This window comes from Juglans regia, chromosome 13 (genome assembly GCF_001411555.2).
Source record: "Juglans regia cultivar Chandler chromosome 13, Walnut 2.0, whole genome shotgun sequence".
Classification (NCBI taxonomy): domain Eukaryota; kingdom Viridiplantae; phylum Streptophyta; class Magnoliopsida; order Fagales; family Juglandaceae; genus Juglans; species Juglans regia.
In genome coordinates this window covers 20,932,820-20,956,722 of record NC_049913.1, presented here as the reverse complement: position 1 = coordinate 20,956,722, position 23,903 = coordinate 20,932,820, and the positions used below count along the sequence as shown (strand labels likewise).

The 23,903-nt window shown below is 34.8% G+C and overlaps 1 protein-coding gene across 3 annotated transcripts; it reads right to left on the bottom strand.

The window, feature by feature from the left end:
* Window positions 1-13,564: 13,564 nt before the first annotated feature.
* LOC109006219 (snRNA-activating protein complex subunit-like) lies at window positions 13,565-19,056 on the bottom strand. Of its 3 annotated transcripts, none has more exons than XM_018985431.2 (11): window positions 18,832-19,056; window positions 18,668-18,726; window positions 18,508-18,574; window positions 18,364-18,425; window positions 17,061-17,241; window positions 16,528-16,616; window positions 16,325-16,415; window positions 14,762-14,857; window positions 14,447-14,572; window positions 14,102-14,362; window positions 13,565-13,889 (listed from the first exon to the last, which is right to left on the bottom strand). In XM_018985431.2, the coding sequence occupies exons 1-11, from the start codon at window positions 18,994-18,996 to the stop codon at window positions 13,605-13,607; spliced, it is 1,482 nt and encodes a 493-aa protein (XP_018840976.1). In that variant the 5' UTR covers window positions 18,997-19,056; the 3' UTR covers window positions 13,565-13,604. The 3 variants fall into 3 exon arrangements, with proteins under 3 accessions (XP_018840976.1, XP_018840989.1, XP_018840998.1); XM_018985444.2 differs by having other exon boundaries at window positions 14,447-14,497; XM_018985453.2 differs by having other exon boundaries at window positions 18,655-18,726; window positions 18,832-18,946.
* Window positions 19,057-23,903: the final 4,847 nt, after the last annotated feature.

Here is a 23,903-nt window from a genome sequence, read left to right as displayed (position 1 = left end):
TTTGAGGCACTTAGGAGTATAATTTGATGAAAAAAATTGCACCATTAGACTCTTATGAATATTTAAAGTTTTTATGGTGCAATAAAAAAGTTTCAAATTTTTCGAGTGAATAGTAGACCAACTAAAGAGTGCCATGTGGCATGTAGTCCAAACAGCCATCAAATTGACATAGAGGATGTCAAAATCAGCCTAGAATCACTAGAAAATCTTTTTTGGACACATGGCGCCATCACAACCTTCCAATTGGAGCCCACTTTACACTTGCAAGAAGAGTACAAATGTGTAAGGTGAATTGAGTGAAAACCAAGCAAGTCAACATACCTTCTTTTTCACTATTCAACCCACTCAAGTACATTTTGGCCAGCCATCAAGCAGGGTTTCAACCCTAATGAAACCCCAAATGTTGTGGGGGTCGAAAACCCAAATAGAGTAACCGAAACCCCAATTCCAAACCCTAAATGTTACTCGGTTTGACTATTGTGTTTCCCTCTTGTTTATATCACTTCTACAAGCAAGCATCAACTAAAGTACAATCTCTTAAACCTTCATCCACTCCCTTGCACCATGGTACACTCATTTGACCAAACCAATTGGAAGTGGACTTGAAACCCTAACTATACCCTAAATGGATGCCATTCGGTTAGGCTGTTTTTGTTCTAGTGGAAACCCTTTCTTTTCCCTTAACTTCTCACACAAGCTTCTCTCCATTGAATGACCACTCCATGGCCTGATCTTGTACCTTGAGTTCAGCCCCAAATAGTGTCCTTTATGGAAGGTCAAACACTCAAGTTCCTCACCTCAAAATCGCCCACTCGGCAGCACACTCTAGCCCTCCATTCCAGTAGATTTCTTCCCCTCTTGCATAAGTTATCTTCACATCATGTGTCATACATTTCACCCACTCCAATTAAGCCCTTATAGCCCCACACCAACCACTCTCATTCTCCAACACTTTGCAAAATCTTAACTCCTTTCATACAGAGGAGACCAAGAAAGTCTTGGAGAGAAAAAGCTTAGTGCTTCGCTCCTTGGTTTTCTTGTAAGTTTTCATTCCTAGCTTTAATCTCTTGTATATTTTTTTTTTATTAAGCTATCTTGGATATTTGGGAGAGTCTTGGTTAATTTTTATTGGAAGTTTAAAGGTTGGCTTTGGTGTTAAAAATTTGGTTTGGATGTATGTTGATAAACCTTGAGAGTTTTGTTGTCATGTTGAGTTATCCTTCAAATCTCAGTTCCATGATGTATTGTTATGATTTTTATGCAAGTTCATGGTTTGCTTTATAGCCCATATGGTTTTAATAAAATAGATTTGCATGATCAACTAATTGTTAGAATCAAAACCCTTCAACATGAGATTGTTTGGTTTAGTTTGTCATTGTAGCCTTAGGAAGTTAGAGCCATGTTTTTTATTTTTATAAAATCTTGTTCTTCAAGCTTTGATTTATGGTTTCTTGACTATTTGGTTTCTTTGGTGTTATTATTTGCTATGATATGTTGAATAAGGTGCTTAAATCAATTTAGGACTTGAATGTGAGGTACATGGATATGTTATTTCAAGAATGTATGCATGTAAATTAAAGATTTAGTCATTTTGTTCAAGGCTAAGCATGATTAAGTTCCAGGTTCAAAGATTTTTGTGCAAGCCACTTGTTACCTGTTGAACAAATTGAGTTTTGTTGTTAGTCATGCATCTTATCAACTAGGATTGGGTGATTAACATATTAGAGGTCAGGATTTGTGGACTTTTGGAGTCCTTGGTGTCAAAATGCAAGTGAAAGGCCAAAGACACCAAGATTAGGTTCAGTTTGACCTAATATTGATGCTTTGTGCTAACTCTTTGATATTTCAAGATTATGGTTTTGAAAAATGCTTTATTTAATTTCTTGACATGATATTAGAATTAGGAATTTGATATTTATGAGTTGTTAAATTCCGATTAGGTATGATGATGTGTTTAAGGGACAAATAGCAAGCAAAATATGATTTCTAGCCTATGTTAGGTTCGGCCTAGTGGAGTCCTTTTGGTTATCGCACCACATCACACGTCCTTAGACCAGCTGTGAATACCTTATCAGGATATTTGCTCAAAATGGTTCAAATTAACCATTATCATGAGTCTTAATGACACCAACTAGCGTTAGGTGCCTTTAACTTTTCTTCGAGAATCTTTTGATCCTATTCGAAGCTTGTTTATGATTCTTTGTCGACTCAGAGAATTTCACGCCATTTTATACACTCATATAAGAGTTCCACTAGGATAATTAATCATCCTAACATTGGGTTAGTGACAAAAATTTGATTTCATGCTTAACTAATACTTCATGACATGTTCATGCTTCATGATAGATATTCACGTCTCATGATAGATGAAAACATAGTATGACATAAATATTTTGGATCTTGCTAATAACATAAAATAAAATAGTTCACTAACATGACATTTATTATTAACATACTAGTATAAATCGAGAGTAAGTTAGAAGTTAACTTACAAACTCTACAAGTCTTATAAGTCGTCATGGGATGAAATAAGAGATATATTAAGGTTAAGAATCATGTTATCAAGTATTATTACAGAATCTAACACACTTAGAGCACTATTTTCAAACCTACCCCTTAACTCCTCAAAATTTACAGATATACCCCTAACTTTAAATAATTGTAATATGGCCCCAAACTTCACAAAACTTTATAAGCCTCATGTATTTCCTATTCTAAATCCATTTTTGAATTTATATTTTAGTGAATCGCTCAAAAACTATGAGAAATACCCCAAATCCGATTCAATGGCATTAACCATACACCAAGTGTGATTTTAGCCTAATTGCATATTAATAATAACTTATCCGAAATTTAACACTTCATCATATTTTAAATCAAAGCTTAATAACTTGTTAAACCATTAGATTCATATCATACATGACCAGATCTTCATCATATAAATTAACAAATACAATCACAATACTACACATCACAAACCGAGTTTTAGCATGGAATAAATCTTCACAACCTCTTCACACTCCACAGTCTATATTTTTTTTAATTTTTATTATTTTTTTCTTTTATCAAATATTTATTATATGAATAATGAATAGAAAATTTGAAATAATTGAAAAAGAATAAACTCAATAAAAAAAATTTTAAAATGTGGAATATGGAGTGTGGTCGATGTTGTGTAGCAAAACACTTTAGCATGATCTCCATTACCTTTCTTTTACTAATGAACACTAAGAAAATAATAAATCATAAACTCTAGTTTATTAACATGCTTAGTACTCATTTATAGATAGTATTACATGACACAAAGTAATTAATTCATGATATCAAAGAGATAGAACTCAAATCATAACTTAACCTTAAAAATCGAAACATACATTTCATTTACTCTTGATTATTTAACTAAATCCTTATGTAGCATGCTGATTTCTTGAAATAACTCACCCATAATCATCATAATTAGGCCTTAGCTAGGTCTTAACTATGTCATCACCAAGTTTCAAGATTAACTCAAGCAAATAGCTAAGAACCTCAAAGCTTGCACCGAAATCTTGCATCTATAACTATGCATAACAGACTCAACTTAAACTCAAGTTTCAAGATTCAAATCAACACTTAATAAATTGATCTAACTTCCATTATAAAGAATTTAAAAGATCTACTCACCAAACCGACACTTTAGAGTTCAAAAGATCCAACTCCCAAAGAGAATGCTCACACTAGCTTTCAGCTTCACTAACCCTCAAGGATTCTAAATAGAATTTTGAATGAGAGAACTTGTGGTACAAGCTAAGACCAAGACCAGATGCATCATAAAAGTCACAAACTCATCAAAACTGAGGCTTCGTTTGGAAGTTAAACTCATCTCAACTCATTATTACAATTTTTTCAAATTCCAACACAAAATATAATAAATAATTCAACTTTTTCAAATCTCAAAATAATAATAATAATAAACAATAATATTTTAACAATATTTCATCATCTCAACTCAACTCAACTCAGTTTAACATCCAAATGCACCGTGAATGTATCGAGCAATTCCTAGGGTTACATGGCACTTCAAGTTACAACTTCAAACAATACAATTTCAAGCTAACCGAATTGAGCAAATTCCAACTTCACCGAAATTCAACACTTAAAAGAAAAGCATTCTAACACAAATGCTAACATGTTCTTAGCTTGAATAAAATAAAATAAAATAAAAATAGAAGAGGAAGAGTTGAGGAAAAAGGCTTACCGAATTTAGTCACTAGGAGAAAAGCTAGCTCCTTCCTTCCCTCTTTCTCACACTTGGCTTCTCTCTTGTGCAAGGGTTGAAGTGCTTGTTTGTATGTGCAAGTGAGGAATGCCAAGTGAGATTGAATAGGATGTGACCGTGGGAAGCAAAAGAGCTAGAGGAATGAGGGGTTGATGGGTTCGTTAGGGGAGGGCATGAGCTGGAATGCTCTTTGCTTGTGAAGTTGGATGAGTGAGTTGGTGCAATGGTTTTGTAGTAAACCAGGTGGCAAGAGGGAAGGGCAGCTGGCTTGAGTGTGGAGTAGGGGTGGGCTCCGACTCCGACGGAGTCGGAGTTGTCATTTCCGACCTCCGACTCCGACCGGACTCGGAGCCAAAATTCCCCTCCGACTCCGACTCCGAACGTAGTCGGAGTCCGATTCCGATCGGAGGTTGGAGCTCCGACCTCCGATCGGAACTCCGACTGGAGTTCTGAGGGAGTTCCGAACGGAGGTCGGAGCTCCGACTCCGAACTCAATTTCAGAATTTTTTATTTATTATTATTTAAATTTTGTTGTTCAATTTCGTTTCAGATAGTGGGCAACATATATATATTTTTTTAAAAGTTAACCATCTACAAATATTTGGTTTATTCAAGAGTTTTCAATAATTTAAATATTCGTTCTGATTTTGTTACTGAATTTTGATTATATCTTTAATTTGTTTTATGTCTGCCTGAAATTTAGCATTAAAAGTGCTCATGACTCATGAGTTGAAAATTACACAAATTTAAAATTTTATAGAAAAGAATGATGGTACGAATTTGTATAATTCGATTAATTTCAGTTGGATAATAAATTATAAACTTTTGAGAGATGATGGATAAGTACTAATAGAAATTATAGAATAAAGAGTACTTATCCCACGTATTTGCTCGGGATATAAGTACATAAATATAACTATATAAATAGTTTAAAAAGTAAATAACATGTATGATGCAGCCATAAGTTATAACAGTCTCATTTATAACGTAATAACAATATGACTCAGTCTTGAAATATAACTACATAAAAATTAAACACGGGTTTCACTCAAACCCCAATGTTCCATTGGTCACGCCTGAAATGAAGATAGAAAGTAGCAATCAATAGATGAAAAAAAATTGATAATAAAAAATTATATACGGTAAAAGAATAATTTGATTCTTACCAAGAAATGAGGTTCTCTCAACTCCATCCCAACTCTCAAGTAGCGTCCGTTCCAAACTCTCAATCATCGGTAATTATGTTAGGGTTCACAATTAGATCTATAAAATCATAAAAAGTAGAAGTTAGAAACATTAAAAATAATTAAATCATCATTTAAAAGCATATAAACTTACCCGATTCAAGCCTATAGCTCTCGGCATCAACGCCAACGGTATCTAGTCCAATGGGCGTTTCACTTATCCAATTCTGTGTGCAAACGAGGGCCTCCACGGTTGACGGTGACAATGAACTCCGATAAGCATCCAACACGCGACCTCCAGTGCTAAATGCCGACTCTGAGGCAACCGTAGTGACAGGAATGGCTAGCACATCTCGGGCCACACGGGAAAGGACTGGATACTTGGTGGAATTAACTTTCCACCAAGTTAATAACTGAAATACATCACTAGGTGCCTCGACAGCTTCCATAAAATATCGTTCAACCTCAGATGTACAATGCATAATATTCCTTGTTGACATGAGTTGATGATACTGCCGTATGACACGATTGCCTCTAACCCCTACAGATGGGTCAGTATCACCTGAGGGAACTGTCGATCCTGTCGGCCTCGAATGTGAGGAGCTACCAACTGCGGATGAAGGCTGAGCACTAGTACTGTAGTGATGATATAAGTCATCAACATCACTTTTTAGCAATCTAATAAACTCTCCAGCCTTCACTGCCCCGAGGACGAAATTTACCCAAAATTCTAGAACGGCCAACTTAACTCGGGGGTCAAGGATCACAGCCACAAATAGCAATCTATTTATCTTCTCAATATTCCCCCAATATTTATCATATTTGATCTTCATCCTCGTAGCCATATCAGATAACAATCCAGCAGAGTCAGTACAACTATTTTCCAACTGGAAGTGAAGCTCTGAGAGCTCACTGAAAAATGAGTTCGCAGTCGTATATTTGGATCCAGATAGTCGCATGGTTATCTCATAAAAAGTTCTTAAAAATTCAACAAAATAACTCACACTAGTCCAATCATGTGCGTCTGGCGCACCGAGCCCCTGTCCTGCTGGCTCCAACAAAGCATACCTCAGGCCCCCATCCTCGACCTCCATCCGCTCGAATGCTTTTTGGTACTTCTGTGCCACATCCAACATCATGTATGTAGAATTCCATCGAGTCGGAACGTCCAAGCACATCATACTAGAACATTCAATCTTCAAATCTTCTGCTATTGCCTTAAACTTGGCAAGCCTTTGAGGGGAACCCCTCACATATCGTACAATGTTGCGGACTCGGGTTATGGAATCATGAACCTCTTTTAATCCCTCAACAACTATGAGGTTAATGATATGAGCACAGCATCGAACGTGAATAAACTCGTGGGCCCGAATGACATCATCTCTCACCGTCGTGTTCCGCTTAAACCAATCAATTGCTGTTTCATTCGCACTGGCATTGTCAACTGTAATACACAGCACTTTTCGAATTCCCCAGTCCTTTAAACAATCATCCATCTTCGCCCCAATGGATGCACCTTTATGATCCACAATTTCTTTAAAACCAATAATTTTTTTATGCAAAATCCACTCACTGTCAATGTAGTGTGCCGTGATACACATGTAGCAGACGTTCTGTATGGAAGTCCATGTGTCAGTCGTAAAAGACACTCTTTGGCCAGTGGTAATAAACATCTTCCTCATCTCCTCCTTGTCCTTCGCATGCCTCTTCATACAATCTCGCATCACTGTATACCGTGATGGAATGGGAAATCGTGGCTCAACAAAATTTAGAAACTTTCGAAAGCCTCTTTTCTCGACTGTGGTAAATGGCATCTCATCAGTAATTATCATCTCTGCAAGCATGTCCCTCAACATCTACTCACTATATTGAGGGATGACCAATTTCTTAGTCTGTGTACCATCAGTGGCTGTAGAAGTTTGGTAACTGAGGTTGGTCTGATCAGTGGCTTGCAATCCCTTCGCTATCTTATATCGTTGGCAACCATTTAGATGTGCTATTAACACACTGGTACCTTGCTTCTTCGAATGGCATCCACAAAGTGATCCACAATAATGACATCTTGCCACTGGGTTCGCAATTTCACCAGGAATTTTGGTGAAATGCTCCCATGTCCACGACCTCTTTTTAGAAGGTCGTGGTGGTTGATCTTGCTCAATGGGCATCTCCTCCTCCTCGTTGAACATATCTTCATCCTCTATATCAACTGGGAGTGGGAGTCGACTACTCGCACAAGATGTAGCTGCTCTAGATGTAGCTGCCCTAGATGTGGCTCTAGGGGTGGAAGTATCCACCGGTGTAGGAGTTGTAGCATTGGCATCCACCACATCCCCTTGTGGACGATCATCTCCACTATGTCTAGGATCCATATCACAATCAATGAAGCTGAAAAAATTAAATTAGAAGCAAAAAATTAGTTTAAAAATAAACTAGGCTATTGTATTATACAATAGGACATGTATTATTGTATCATAATAATACATGTATCGATGTATTATTACATTGAGGTTCGGTTGATGTGCGCTTGACTCAGACGAACCCATCCAGATGGGTTCGCTCGACGTGCGCTCGAGCAAGAGCCATACAGAGAGGTTCGCTCGACGTGCGCTCGACATAGCGCTCGAGCAGAACCCATCCAGAAAGGTTCGCTCGATGTGCGCTCGAAGTGGCGCTCGAGCAGAACTCATACAGAGAGGCGCTCGACGTGGCGCTCGAGCAGAATCCATACAGAGAGGATCGCTCGACCTGCGCTCGACGTCGCGCTCGAGCAGAATCCATACAGAGAGTTTCGCTCGATGAGCGCTCGACGTAGCGCTCGAGCAGAACCCTTCCAGAGAGGTTCGCTCGATGAGCGCTCGACGTAGCGCTCGAGCAGAACTCTTCCAGAGAGGTTCGCTTGACTTTCCGCTCGACATATCGCTCGAGCCAATGTTCAATACAACGTGCGCTCGACTTGCGCTCGACACCTCGCTCGAGCGCAAGTCTTCAAAACAATGTAAAATTCATGTTTTTGAGCGCCGTGTTGGGGACTATATTGAATATTCAATACACAAGAATCACAACTGCTGGCTCCAATTCATAAGAGACGTGCTTGAATTAAATTTACCCAAAATTATTTAGGGCTCACTGTAGGTAGAAGGCTGGAAGCTGAACAGAGGGTTGGCGGCAAGGAGGAGCAACGACGAACGGTGTTCTGAAGAACGCGAGACGGAGGGTTCACTGGTTCAGTCACTGGGACGGGAGACGCGAGAGAGAAGTGAAGGAGGAAGAAGAAGTGAAGAAGGAAGAAGGAAGAAGAAGAAGTGAAAAGGAAGAGGAAGTGAGCTTAGTGAACGACGGAGAAGAAGTGAGAAGCCCCTTCAAGAAGGAACTTCCGAACGACGCCGTTCCATATTAAGTGGAACGGTGTCGTTCAATAATTTTTTTTTTAAACCCAGCTCCAAAACGACGTCGTTTTGGAGCTGGGTTTAAAAAAAAAATTCGGAGTCGGAGTCGGAGCTCCTTCGAGCTCCGACTCCGACTCCGACTCCGAAAAATTATTCGGAGTTACTCCGAATTCCGACAACTCCGACTCCGTCGGAGTCGGCATCGGAGCGGAGGTCGGACGGAGTCGGAATTCTCGAAATTCTGCACACCCCTAGTGTGGAGGTGAGTTTGATGGCTGAAAAAGCTGGTACACGGCAGGGCATGGAATAGGTTGCTTGCAAAAGGAGCTAAACTTGTGTTGTGAAAGACAGGTCAAACCGAGTAAGTGTACGGGCGGTCTCGGGGGTCTGAATTTCAAACAAGGGAGGTGCTGAGAGCATCCCATTCCTATATCACTATTATTTTTAAATTATAAGAAATAATTTAGAAAAACTTCAAAAACTTCCTCCCATCTTATTTTTTATTTTAAAATTTTAATTTAGGAGATAAATAGTAATTTTCTAAATATAAAAAATTACTATTTATCCCATAAATCATCTTTTATTAATATTTTATTTTAATAAATAAAATACATTCTTCTAATTAATTACATTTTCTCTTGCATTCATATTTATTATAGTTTTAAATAATAATTTTAAAAATAATTTAAATAATTACTAAAATATAAAAATAATAATTTTAAAAATATTATCAAACCCGTAAAAAAAAATTTAAATTTTTGTTTAAAATATTCAATATGGTAATGGTTCAAAACATAAGAAAAAATATTAAGTAGTTAAATTTGTAAATAGAAGTGAGAGAAAAAAGTAATAAAGTAATTAAGAAATAATAGAAAAATATTGTATTAATAGAATTGAGAAAGAATAGGGAATGAGATGTAGAAGATTTTTGAAAGATGGGTAAAATTTTAAAAAAAATTATAGAAAGTGTCATTTTTAGCTAAATTATAGGAAATTTTATAGGAAACCCAATGTGAATGCTATAAGCAGTTAGTACATGGCTGAAAAGTGGCAGGGCATGGTGCTTAAAAAAAGGTGTAAGGCTTTGTAAAAATGATCATGCTACAGCCCACTGGGCTTAGCATATACTTTTTTATGTGTATTTTTTTAATTTATTTTTTATATATATATTTTTTAATTTTTTGAATATTTTTAGAAAGTAAAAAAAAAATCATTAAAAAATACTTCTTTAATCACGAAGTAGAATAAAAAATTCTACTTCGTGATTAAGGAAGTATTTTTTAATAATATTGTAATTTTTATTTGATTTTTTTTAAATATTTAAAATTATTAAAAATATCTATATAAAAAAAACTAAAAAACACACATATAAAAAAACATTAGAGCCCAGCGGGAGCCCCCAGTAGGGCATCTAGCATTTTCTTTGTAAAAAAAGCATGGTCTTACCTTATTTTACACTCATCCGTCTATACTAAGACTTTGTTTGGTAGGTAAACTCATTTCAATTCATCATTTTAATTTTTTTAAATTTTAATATAAAATATAATAAATAATTCAATTTTTTCAAATCTCAAAATAATAATAATATTTTATTATTTCCACTCAACTTAATTTAACATCCAAACGCAATCTAAGTTTGATATATGTAAATGAAATCCAAATAAAATATAGTGATGGTGTCATGTGTAAAATAAAAAAAAAAAATAGTCTAGCATTTACTTAAAAAAGAGTAATAGTACACATTTCGACTACTTTTCAAACCGATATATAAAATAATAATAACTTCATATATACTTATTTTTCACTCTTGTTTTGAATTTAGTATTAATTTGACTGTCTCGAACTTGGTTTTTGATCTGTTGGGATATATTTGACTAAATCATGCTATAGAAATTAAGTAGTCATTGCCCACCTCTTTTTTTCTTTTTATTTTTCTTTCCAGCTTAAGTAGCTTTCTATAGAAAACACAATCTCAAACTTTCCGGCTGCCCAATTCACGACTTGTAAATATATTTTCTCTTTAATAAATTAGTTATTTGAAATGGCATCATAGACTTGCGGAATTTCTTGGTCCGGTAGGGTAGGACAACAACCCCAACTATAGAAAATTAATGCGTTCACTTTTTTATATTAGTTGGAAGTTTGAATAGCAATCATCACTTATTATTTGACCTCAGAGCATTCTCATTGGATTGATTAAATTCATCTTTAAAATTTAACCAATATTATACGCTTTTACATTTGTCTATTCTATTTAAATTCAATTTCTACATTAGATTAGCCATTCACTCTCTATATAATAATAAAATATTATTAAATTAATAATTTTTTTATTTAATTTATTTGTATCACATTTTATAATTCTACCAACTTAATATTAATAATAATTATATTCTAATTAAATTAATATTAAAAAAATTATATTTTCAAATGTCATTTAATGCTAATAAAAAAAATTGAGATTAAACTTAATTGGAGTGAGAAATTATTATTTTAATATTTAGTGAACCAATTGTGGTTCTCTATATTTGGCTAATCACTGTAGCAGAAATTCAAATTATTTTGGAGATGGTCAATCCAATGTAGAGTCTTTTTGGGACAAATTATCTAAATTTTAACTAATCTCCTCATTTGGCTAAGCCAATGAGAATGGTCAAAAAGCTATTTTGCCGCCCCAATGGTACCGCTCAAGTTTACTGTTCAAGAATTTTTTTTTTACTTAGTGATTAAGAAAGTTATTTTAAGTGCATTGGTATATTTTTTATTTTTTAAAAATATTTAAATATATTAGAAAATGTGAAAAGGAAAATGAAAAAAAAAAACTAAAAAGCATAGTCGGTCAACTTGAGCGAGCTACTCCGAGCGGCAGAGTAGCCCGACTCTTGACCTAATTAGATGATCGGGTAATGCAATTTTATCGACCTTAATTATATTCGTGAATGTGGCATATCTTTTATAATTTTGTATGATGATCATCGAGTATGTGTAATTAGAGATGATAAAATTTACCGCAGATAAGTTGATTTGGAGAGAGATGAATTCATGATGTTTGTGAAATTACCACTTATCCCAAAAGTTTAAACTAATGGAAATATGTAAATTTTATTAGTTATTTTATATCTTAACACTCATATTTACGTGTGGGCGACTCCCTCTCAATGGGTGGTCTAACACGTGAAATATTTAATTAATAGGGATAGAGTGTAGAGTCAGAATTTGAATTCAGAATCTCTGCTCTGATATTATGTGAAATCATCATTTATCACAAAAGATTAAGTTGATGAAAATAGGAAGATTTTATTATTTATTATTTATTTTATATCTTAACAATATTAATCATGCGATAACTAAATGTCGTATTTATCTATTTTTAAATTGTATCTATATAAATTTGAGAATCTCAACACCTTGGATCCATCGAGTTTGGATTTTTCCACCCAAAAAACCACCATGCACGGACTTGAAAATTCTCATCTTCCTAGCTAGCTATCTCATCCAAAGTCCAGGTTTAATGGGGATCGAGAGTGCATTGGTTTTCTTCAGCTGCTGCATCAAATAATTACAACTAGCACCATGATGGTGATAGTCATAATCAAGGGACAACAATATATGACACGACTCGTTAATCCAACACGAACACGATACACGAACACGATACGATAAAAGCAGGTTAGAGTTTAGTCTTAATAGGTTCGGGTCAAAAACGAGTTGACCACATACGATTGCTTAACGGATTGATCACAGATCAACTCGTTTTGACCCGTTATGACCCGTTAATAAAGTTAAAGTTATAATTATATCCTTATACTTAAAAATAAAATTGTTGGGATTTTAATTTCGATTTTTTTATTGTTTAGATTATAATTTTGGACTTGTAGTTAGTTTTATTTTATTTTTATAAATATTGTGATTTTAACATTTATATAAAATTATATTAAACTTAATTAAGTCAAAGAGGTTAATTTTGGGTTGGTTCAACCACTTTACATAAACAGGTCAAAAGGGTTGATCAAATCCGATCCGACCCGACTTGACTCGTTATTTTAATAGGTTGCGTTAAAGTTTAAGATTTTGACATGATAAACTTAACGAATCAGTTAGGGTTGACGCATATAATATAATATACATGTCTTGACACGACACGAACACGACCCATTAACGCGATTTGACATCCCTACTGATAATCTAAATATGCAGAATATATAATGAATTTACTTTTGAGGCTCCACCAAAATATTGACAAACCTCGTCATTAGTATTCTAAAGGTAAATATGGCAGAGCACGCATGCTTCAACTTAATATGACACATTTTTCAGCTTTAATTTACACCCAAGCCTTAATTCATAAATAGACATCCAAGATTACACATTTTACATAGAAAGTACCACTTGTTCTTTTACCCACATGATGCATTCTTTATAGTCAAATCTTAGGCCTCATTTGGTTACACAGATGGGATAAGATAAAATGAGAGTTGAAAGTTGAATAAAATATTATTATTATTAATTTTTTTTATTTAAAAAAATTGAATTGTTTGTTATAATTTGTTTAGAACTTTGAAAAAGTTGTAACGATGAGATAAGATAATTTGTAAAAACAAACAGGCTTTAATCTAGGGAGGGTGCAAATTGAAAAATATAAGTAGCTTAGGATGCAAATTGCAACTTTTAGTAAAAGGAAAAAACAGGTGGCGGCTTACTTTTAGTAATTTTTGGTAAAAAGTGCAATTCTCCCATAAATTAAGGCTGACCTTCAGTTCAATGTGAACAACTCAACTAATCATGTTGATAATCGTATACTGAGAAGTCATTATACAGCAGAGACTCATCCTTACCATAATGAAGAAGAAAATAACAGTCTTTACAAAAATAGCAAGGGTTCTTCTGGGCCCACCTGTCCTCAACCGTCACCTTTGTAGCTCTATATATCTTACAAACATCACATTTCTGAACACGAGATTTTAGTTGAAATAAGACTATTGGGTAACCAGCTCGGTTGTGCACGTCCTCTGGATGAATTAACCTCATGTCTCTTATCACCATTGCATGCTTGCAGTCTCCCTATAACAAGTAATTTCCCAACCAAAAGAATAATAAGAGCCACGCTAAGACAACAGCCAACACCGCAGTTCATCATGCCACAAAAGACAAGTAAAAAAATCATGTCATAGAATTTCCATGAAGCCATTTCTTTCAACCATTGCAAAGTATGGAATCAAAGCATAAAGGACAATAAGGTTTTTACTATGAAAACATGGCAACAGAAATCTTACCTGGTGACAGTAGAGATATCCAGCACCAAGTCGAAATCTTAAGTCACAAAACCGTGTCATGTGCATGTCAACAGCTTTGAACTTAGGCAATTGCAGGCCTGTAACATCTCCAACAATTGCTTTCTGCTTCTGTTGTAATTCCCCAGTTGTAATGCTTTCCCATTTCTTAAGAGCCTCATCCTTAGAGTTTCTGAGCCAGTCAAAGATAGGTTCACTATAATCTATAGCAGAGGGATCCCTCAAATCGTTGAAAAATACATCCTACAAAGAATTAGCATTCTATTAGATTTGGTAACAAATTATCTTGCTAGTGAAAACAAACACTGAATGAATAGGGCTTCTTACTTCTACAAGGAAATATCCAGAAGGATCATGCTGCCCAGCCTTCAGCATCACCTGGTCAGTTGAGCAATAGATCTTATCCCTCAGTTCAGTCAAGGTTTGATGGCCTAGGACCAAAAACTCCTGAGTCTAGAAAAGATGTGATAACACGTCAATAGCAAATCAGTTGCATGTTCGTATATGATTTTTCTATCCATCAATGATCTACTGCAACTATCAGATCTCCTAAATACAGAGAAGTTGCATCATCTTGACTTGTCACAACCACATACAATCAACAAACAGAGGCCAACATTGACTGTCTTAAAAGTGCTATACCTTCACCCACTTCCGTGAGCTATGGTAAACCTCAACACAAAGAACAACTTCTGGATACGGCACAGCTCTGTGTTCCCCAATGCTTGGTGATTTCACCTGCAGTACATTGTATAAAAGCATTGATAGAACAAACATTAAACTTCAAATGTTTGAATAATCAGACTCAGCAATTTGATAATATGCGTATGAACAACTCGGTTATCAGAAAAACATGTGCAGGCTTCAGTGGTCAAAGTCAACTAAAATAAACCCCTCAACTTCTATTATTTTCTTAAAAATTCATTCCATTTTACTAATCTGGATTCCATTTTATTCAAACTTTTCTTTAATGACGTGGAACCGCACCAAGGCAAAGCCCTTTGAACCATCAACCCACCCCTAGGAAGTAAACCCAGATACACTAGCCCACCCGCCAGAACTGTGTAGGACAACTCTAGTGTGGAATCGACCCCAAGTTTAGCTATCAACAGCTCATACCAAGCACACCCTTGACCATTAGGCAGCAGCCTGATGAGTCCATTTTATCTAGAACTAGGAGGCAGTATGCACTTCTCAATGTAAAGTTTTAAGGCTTGTGATAAGTATGAAACATTATTCAAGCTATATGGACATGCAGACTGAAAGCAGTGCAGGGGGGATTTATTCTTTGTTCAAACCTTTATAAACGTTACATAGTATATCAGAATGAGTAATCTTGTAAGTTCCTTTCATCGTTTTAGGACTACCCACAATTCTTCTCAGGTATAGAGACATTTTTAAAAACTCTTTATTTTTCTGTCAGCTTCGGAAGTCATATAATCAAAATCTGAAGTCATGCCCACATGTTCGTGAATAGTTACCAAAAAGCTTCATTAAAACTTAAACTTCGTCACATCCCATAACAATTTCACAATAACTATGCATCTTATTCAAATACATCTTAGAATGAAGAAAGTTATAAATAGGTAGAAGACTGTTAGTGCTTAAATCAAAAAGATAACTGGCTAGCTTATGGTCCTCAATGCATTTTTTGTTTTTTATTTTTAATTGGCACCAGGTGTCTAGGAGAAAGTTCCAACTAATCCCTGGGTACACAGGCCCTCGTCAAGGAGTTTCCTGCAAGTGCAACGTGGGTAATTTAAGGGAAGATTCCCCCAATCCAATGGTCCTAAGAGTGTGAATGTGGAGTTTCGATCCCACAACATCCTGTTTATACGGCTCGACCCAAAACCACTACACCTCCCCTTGGGGTTGCATTTAAGACAACCACTAAGACTATATGTAGACCTTTATGGTTCTATGCATTTAAGACAACTACTAATAAAGACAAGTATGTAGACCTTAAGTTTCAATACCTTTAGGACAATTACTAAGGCAAATAAGTATTTAGACCTTTGTCCTTTCAAAATTTGTGAGATGGGAGAGGATGATCCAAAGCTCCATGCATCATAAATTATATATCGTGTAGATTAATTCTTAAAGCATCTTCAATCTGGATTTCCATGTACATTCTTCAAGCTACAATTAAATAATAGCATGTTTGCTGAGTAATTGACATTTAGAAGAGGCATTTTTCAAGATTACCTTCGTAGCATAACTTGTAAATCTGAGAGATTTCATCCTTTCAGTTCCTTCTGACAAAGTAATGGCACTTTCATTTATTTCGCAACCACCACTAGACCAAAACATGAGAGAAATATGGTTAAAAATCAGAATATTGATATTAATTAAAATTTCCATATAGATGTTTTTTTAAGGTAAATTCCATTGGATGTAATGATACAAACTTGAATGAGTGCAATCTTGCTGCTGCTTTGTCTTCATCCTGCTTTTGTTTAATTTTTACAAGTTGCTCCACCTTTGCAGTATAACTATCCTGGACAGATGCCAGAAATAAATTAAAAAACATGCTCGAAAACAGAAGAAACATCCTGAATAAGAAGGCAAATGAGGAAATAGTGCACAGAAAATCATTTGAAACTGCAGAACCACTAAAGAATTTATCAAACCTATATATAGTACCACCCAAGGTTATTCCAAAGATGAATAAATGTAGATGCTAGAACGTTATCGTGCTTATATCAGTCATCAAGGTGAACCCTTAAACTTTTTTCTTTTTGTTAGTTTTGGTTGGTAAGAATGAAATAAAAAGTAAAAAATACCATATAGCAGATACAGAAATCTTCACTTGAAACTGAAATGGCACAATAGATAAATAGAGAAAAACAAATAGATTTCGGTATTATACTACTGAATGGAAGAAATATGTAAGCAAGAGACATGGAATGGAAAAATGAATATAGCCGCATGAGTAGCATACTTCAATGGCATGGTTATTCACTTTTCTTCTCTTTCTCTTCCTTGAGTGGCTAGTTTGAATGCAATCAGTTAGGGAAGGAGAATTGCTTTGGATCTCAAATGAAGATAAAAGCTTTTCCCCTCCTGAAAAGCTTTCTGAGCATGCATGCTTATTTCTTGATCTACTGTGAGCATCTTTTTCCCTGGATAAAATATCAAAATAGAATCTACATCACTTTTATAGGTAACAAGGCTCACAGTTCACACACCCATACGGGATTGAACCCATAACATCACCCTCTAGCCCTCCTTTATAGGTAGAGGAGATGCCATTAGGTCCAAAGACTGTTGCAAGGACATCACTAGAATAACATAACAGATCAGAAATTACGAGGAGATACTAGATGGCCAAGAATATAAGAGTTACCAATCAATTAAAATTGACCATAAGGAAGCGTTGCTGCAAGAAAAACAGAATTTTGCATGTAATAGGACCAGCAGAAATTCATGGAACCATTTCTTTCATATGCTCAATATTATCAACTAAAAGGATCTACCTATATCTGGAATATATAAATCATCCAAAGTACAGCAAGGAAGCCCCCATTAATAAGCTACAGTTAGAGATATGCATTTGTATGAAAACTTGAAAGGAATCAACTTGAATCTTTTTGCAGATCATGATCCGGGTATCTACTGCTAACTATAGTGTCAGTCAACAGAAACATAAGATGACCACCCAAGATCTTTTGCAAACAGACAAAATAAAATGTTTCTAAATCATCACAAATATTGCAATAAGATGTGCAGCAGAGACGAGATCGTTGAGACATGGAAATTGGGCATACAAAGAAAAAGCTTTGCTTAACCATTGGCTATAAGATTTAGCCTGGCTTTAATCAAGTATAGGCATACTCCTCAAGGTCAGAAATTCCCGAATGTTAGAGGAGAGTCAAGGCCAGAATATTCCTTTCAATTTGAATTCAAAGAAAAAAAAATCTCCTTTGTCAATTATAGAAACAAGGAAGCAACGAAAATGCAGCAGGGAGAAAGGTATGTGGGAGGGCAGGGCGAGAAAAGCCTAAACGAGAGACTGTGAGTCAACAAAGTAAGATAAGGAGAACAACTTGAGACATACATGGGAAAGAAAAGATATCTGGCCAGATTTTGATACTATTAAAACAACTAAAGACAATAGTACCATAACAATCCAGCAATGGAATGAATCGAGGGGGTAGGACCCCCCCTAAATGAAAATCGAAGGGTTCAAACCAGAAAAAAATTTGAAAAAAGAAAAAGAAATGCACATACATAATATGACTCACCCTGCAGCGGCGGACTGCTCTTCCGAAGGTTGGGAAGAATTTTCGTGGTTCTCTTCACCCTGCTGCAATATTAATAAGAAGAAATTGGTACTTTGAGTTGGTCGCAAATTAAGAATTACTAAAACAGCAGCAGAAGCAGGGTACCTGAAATGCTACTTTCATAGCCATATCCACTAACTCTTCTTCACGCAATATTTTAAGCTCATCAACCCTGCATTCATTCATTAATTAGAGTCGCCAGCAATTAAAATGGAGATAAACACACACACACACACACACACACAACGGTACCGTATGTACGTACGAAATATCTTCATCACACGGTTGAGACGAATCTGAACAGCCTAGTTCCGCCTCTAGATTCTGCACAGATGACAGAAACAACGTACCCAACATTTTATTTAATTCTAGAAGCACCAAGAAACTGATTGGAAAAACCCAAAAAATGTTAGTCCAATAAATAGCCACCTGAAGTTGCAGGAGAAGAGAAGCCTCGAAGTGGGGAACCGAAGAGAGGGGGCTCACAAGGTTGGGGGCGTAAATGGGTCCGCCCCGTGGAATTGAGAGGATTCCATCGTCTTCCTCCACTACCTCTCCTCCTGGACTTACCCCTGGCTCCCTTATCGTCTCCATTTATTCCTCTTCGATTGTACAATTATTGGAAAGTATTGCATCTAGAGAGCACTTATCGTCTCCATTTATTCCACAGAGAGCATTAGCCTGGGTTGGGGCATTAGATTAAAATTTTAATCGAAGTTGGATATCATTCCATAATAAAATATTATTTTTTAAATTTTTTTAATATATATATTAAATCCATCAAATTAATTTCATTTTCATTTTCATTTTTATTATTTTAAAAAACAACAATCTATAAATGCATTTAAAAAAACACAAAGCATCAAAATAAATCAAATTAAATAAAATTGTCATCCTCCTCAAATTTCATTAAACAACGTATATCAAATTCTAACTCCTTTTGTATTTGTGCTTAACTAGAGCACTCCCAATGATTTATGTATCTTATCTTTTAGAATATATTACTAAAATTTATTTTTTTTATTTTACATATTAACTTTTACAATATATCATATATCAGTTTATCTATTTTTTTTATATTACATTATTTAATAGTTTGTTAGAAAAAAAGTACAACGAGAGAAAAATTATTATAAGAGATAAAATACACGAAAAGAGAATAAATAAATAAAATATTTTTACATTTGTGAATAATTCATACTAAACGTAGCTGAACACTATAACAAGATATAAAATAGATTTGAAAATAAATGATCCATTAGAAGTACTTTTGAACTATTTTTTTTCAAGTTTTATATAAAACTGAGTTTTACAAAATCCACTGGAGGTGCTCTAAAGCACAAGAACCTAAAAAGGTAGAGCACTAATCGATGTTTCAAGCTTCAAAATTAGCAGGAAATTAGACTAGCAACACGTCCGTCCAGCATAAACATTAAAAGATCAGCATATACATAAATAATAATAATAATAATAATAAAATAATAATAAAAATAAATAAATTGCAAGCCTAGAGATATAAACAAGCATGAAGTTAATATAATCTCCAGACTAAGCAAAGTCGCAGCCTTTACATATATAATTGAAGAGTTTTGATTGGGCTAAAGAACCTCAATTATTTGATCCCTCGTTTGGATTCAGAGAATGTTTCATCTCATCTCATATTATTATTATAATTTTTTTAAATCTTTACACAAAATATAATAAGTAATTCAACTTTTTTAAATTTCAATTCAATTTTTTAAAATTAAAAAATAATATTATAATAATATTTTATTTAACTTTCGACTTTCATTTAAAACCATCTCACATGTTGGATGGTAAAGACATAAATGCTCTAATTGGGGGTTGGCTGTGAGCTTGTCTTGATAGAAACAATGTTTAAATGTCTTTCTATGTTTGGTTGGGAAAATAGGGTGATTCAAATGTATAAACCCAAACACTGATCAAACTAATTGATTATCTAGCAAAGAAGTCAATGGAACGCTACAATGTTTTTCTTTAATCATATCTGCTAATATGCAAGATTGTTATCTCTCCCTCGTTATTTCTTTCTTAGGGGAAAAAAATAGGCAGAAGAGGTTGACTTGAACTATGCATATAAAGTGGAGGAAGCCATAACGAAACGGGTACATGGGATGAATTTCAACAAGAGAAAAGCTTGTCATTCTCTACCATTTTATTATGATGTTTTGACCTTGAGTGTTCATCCTGGTACTAGACTGGATTTTCGGGTATACTTGGCTCGGAACTTGGGCTTTAAAATTGGGCCGGATTTCGGCCCGGGTACACCCTAGTAATGACTCGAGCCGAAACCAGATGAATCTTACAACCTGGAAATTCGAGTTCCGACTTCAACCCCTGGTTTTTTTTTTTTTTTTTAAATAAAAGCCTGTAGTATCTAATTTTTTTCAGGAAAAAAAAAGCTCAAAAGCTTCTTTTTTTTTTTAATCTAAAAGCCTATATTATTGCTGGAAAGTTGGTAATATATATATTTAAATTGAAATTAGATGATCATGTACATGTCATATATTCTAGTATGATAATATATATTCCATTATGATAATACTACCGTTAAAAGTGATCGATCAAGTAGTAATACTTCTAACCTTTACTACTTCTAACCTTCCATGTCATGCATTATCGTGTAAAATGCATGCAATAATGCAATTCACTACATATTAAATTAAATTACATTACATTACATTACATTACACTACAAAATACAAAATTATAATATATGAAAATTACAAAATGCTCCAATTGAAAGTTTGAAACTGCCATCTATTCAACTGCTTTTGTGTCCTTGAAGTGTTTACTAATTGCTTTTGTATCCTTGAAGTGTTTACTAATTGCTTTTGTATCCTGAAAGTGTTTACTAGTAGCATTTGCACGTCATGAGAAACTGGAGAATTTGAAAAGACAAAATTTTTACTAATTACAAAATATAAATTGCTATGAACATGGTTTGCTTACATATTGGCATCAATTTTCTTTCAAATGAAGGCAGAAATGCACATTCATGAACATAGTTGCTGGAGAAACATCTACACATGCAGATTTTCCATACTAAAGTTAATAGCACTTTTAGATGCAAGAACATCACTCTATATATACTTATCATCAAGCTCTGTTAATAGATGTGCACTGAATTTGTCCTAGGAAACCATAACAATCTGAGGTGAAGTCTTTAAATAAACACCAAGTACTTGTGATGTACACAAGCAATCAAAATAACATGCATATACACTAACAATATCTCTTAAAAAGAATGATAATTTAATCAACATGCAGTAATGCAAAGTAGAAATACTATCAAGTATTCTTTACAGTTCACATTTTTATAATGGACTACTTATCCAAAATAAACATACCCAATTCCATATTTCATATTGTTCATGGCTTCTTAAACAAGAATGAGTAAGGTATATACACGATTTGTATGACCTGAACAAAGAAACAAACTTTAAAATAGACAGCAACCCACATATATCTTTTAATGCACACACATATATGTTGATCATACAAATAAAAGAGTTGGCTGAATATGCAAGAATAAAACAATTACTCTAAACTTTTTTCAGCATGAATGGGAAGAGAGACTCACAGCAGCCTCTGTTAAAGATGAAACTAGATGATCATCTAAAAAAAATATTAAAAAATGAATTAGATAGATAATAAACCGAGATAGATAGATATTAAAAAAATATTTCAAGTTTCAAATTTAACTTCAAGGTCCATCGACTGTATGTATTCTTCCAACTCTCGGATGTCAACAGGTTTGGTCCTCAACCAATTCTGGGTGAAAATGTGGGTTTCAACAGTTTTCGGAGACAATGAACTCCTAAAAGAATCCAATATGCATCCTTCAGTACTGAATGCAGATTTCGAGGCAACAGTGGAAATGGAGGTGGCTAACACATCACGTGCTACCTCAACAAGGACAGGATAATTGGCGACATTAACTCTCCACCAATCTAAGATATCAAAACTGAGCGAGTCATTTACACACGTCTAAGACAAATACCTCTCTAACTCCGATCTAAACTTCATAACACCCCGCTCCTCAAGGAATTTGTTGAACATAATCTTAAATTTAGTCGGAGGCGATGTTGGCTCATTAGAACTCCCCCCACTACTAGTGTTTGGCCCCCCTTGAGCCACATTAGAACTCCCTCCACTAGCCACATGAAATGTGTTATACTGCTCGATCAAGCAGCCTAAAAGGAGTTTAACCTTGTCTTCTATCTTATCCACCAACTCATACCCTTTGCACTTTTGCAACCAAAACTTCACTGCCATCATTTTGTATTTTGGATCAATTACAAAAGCAACATATATAATCAAGTTGAACATATTTGTGCTACCCCAATACTTGTCATACTTATCATATTTATGCCCATAGTACAAGTGATAATGTCACTACTGAAGCACATATCATTTAATACATCTTCAATTATACAAAGTTGCTCAAAATATACTTTAGCCGTCATATACAAAGAACCAGAAATGTTCAATGTAACATCATAAAAAATTTACAGCAACTCTATAAAAATCCGTGCATTTTTCCAATTATCACTAGTGGGGTTCACAAAATGTTTATCCACAAAAACAAATTGTTCAAATGCTTGTTTATGTTTTTCAGCGATGTTCAATATCAAATATGTAAAGTTCCATCTAGTAGGAACATCCAAGCAAATCATTTTCCCAATGATATTTTCCTTTGCTGCACAAACCTTGAACTTGACAAATCTTGACGGCGAAGATTTCACATACCTGACGACATCCCTAATATTTGTTACATATTTTGCACCGATGTCTAGGTATCGGTAGTAAGACAAATTATTTGACCATCCAATGATTTCTTTAACTTTATCTTCTCTTCATTATATAGTTAAATACAATCCCTTTTTAAAGTGATTCAGGATGGCAAAATAAATCGAGATTCTAAATCAGTTATGAGCTCAACAAATCCTTCGTGCTCCACTAGCCTAAAAGGCAATTCACACCTAATAAAAAAACCTAGCAGTTGACACCTTAAGTTTTTCTGCATCATATTTCACTATACCTTGTGGGCTACACACTCTTCCCTCTGCATCCCTCTTAACACTAGATGATTGACTTTCTCCAACTCTTTTATGTCTAAGAGGAGAAGTTTCACATGGATTCTGGAGGTGGTGTATCATAGATGAAGTGTCATTCTTGTAGTGACAACTGTATAGCTTAGCGCAATAATTGCACTGAGTTTTTGGGTTATCATTGTCAATAGGTTGCACTTTAGTAAATTGTTCCGAAACCATCAATTGGTTACTAGGTGTTTTTTTTTTTTTTTTAATTTCTTGGATAAAGGTGGGATGGAACAGGTAGGTTGTTGTGTATATGTTGTATATGTGGATGAAGGGGTTGGAAGACTCCCATGCTCCTCCACAACCATTGGAATAGACGAGTAGTCACCACCAACCTCTTGGATTGTACTGACATTACAACTCATAGAATCTTCTTCT

What these genes read in the sequence shown, in the direction of transcription:
- LOC109006219 (XM_018985431.2), bottom strand. Translation starts at nt 18,996, where the DNA reads ATGGAGACGATAAGGGAGCCAGGGGTAAGTCCAGGAGGAGAGGTAGTG. An exon ending in GCTCACGGAAGTGGGTGAAG is followed by an intron (nt 14,573 to 14,761) that starts GTATAGCACTTT and finishes CATCTTTTCTAG; the next exon opens with ACTCAGGAGTTTTTGGTCCT. An exon ending in CTGGATATTTCCTTGTAGAA is followed by an intron (nt 14,363 to 14,446) that starts GTAAGAAGCCCT and finishes AATTCTTTGTAG; the next exon opens with GATGTATTTTTCAACGATTT.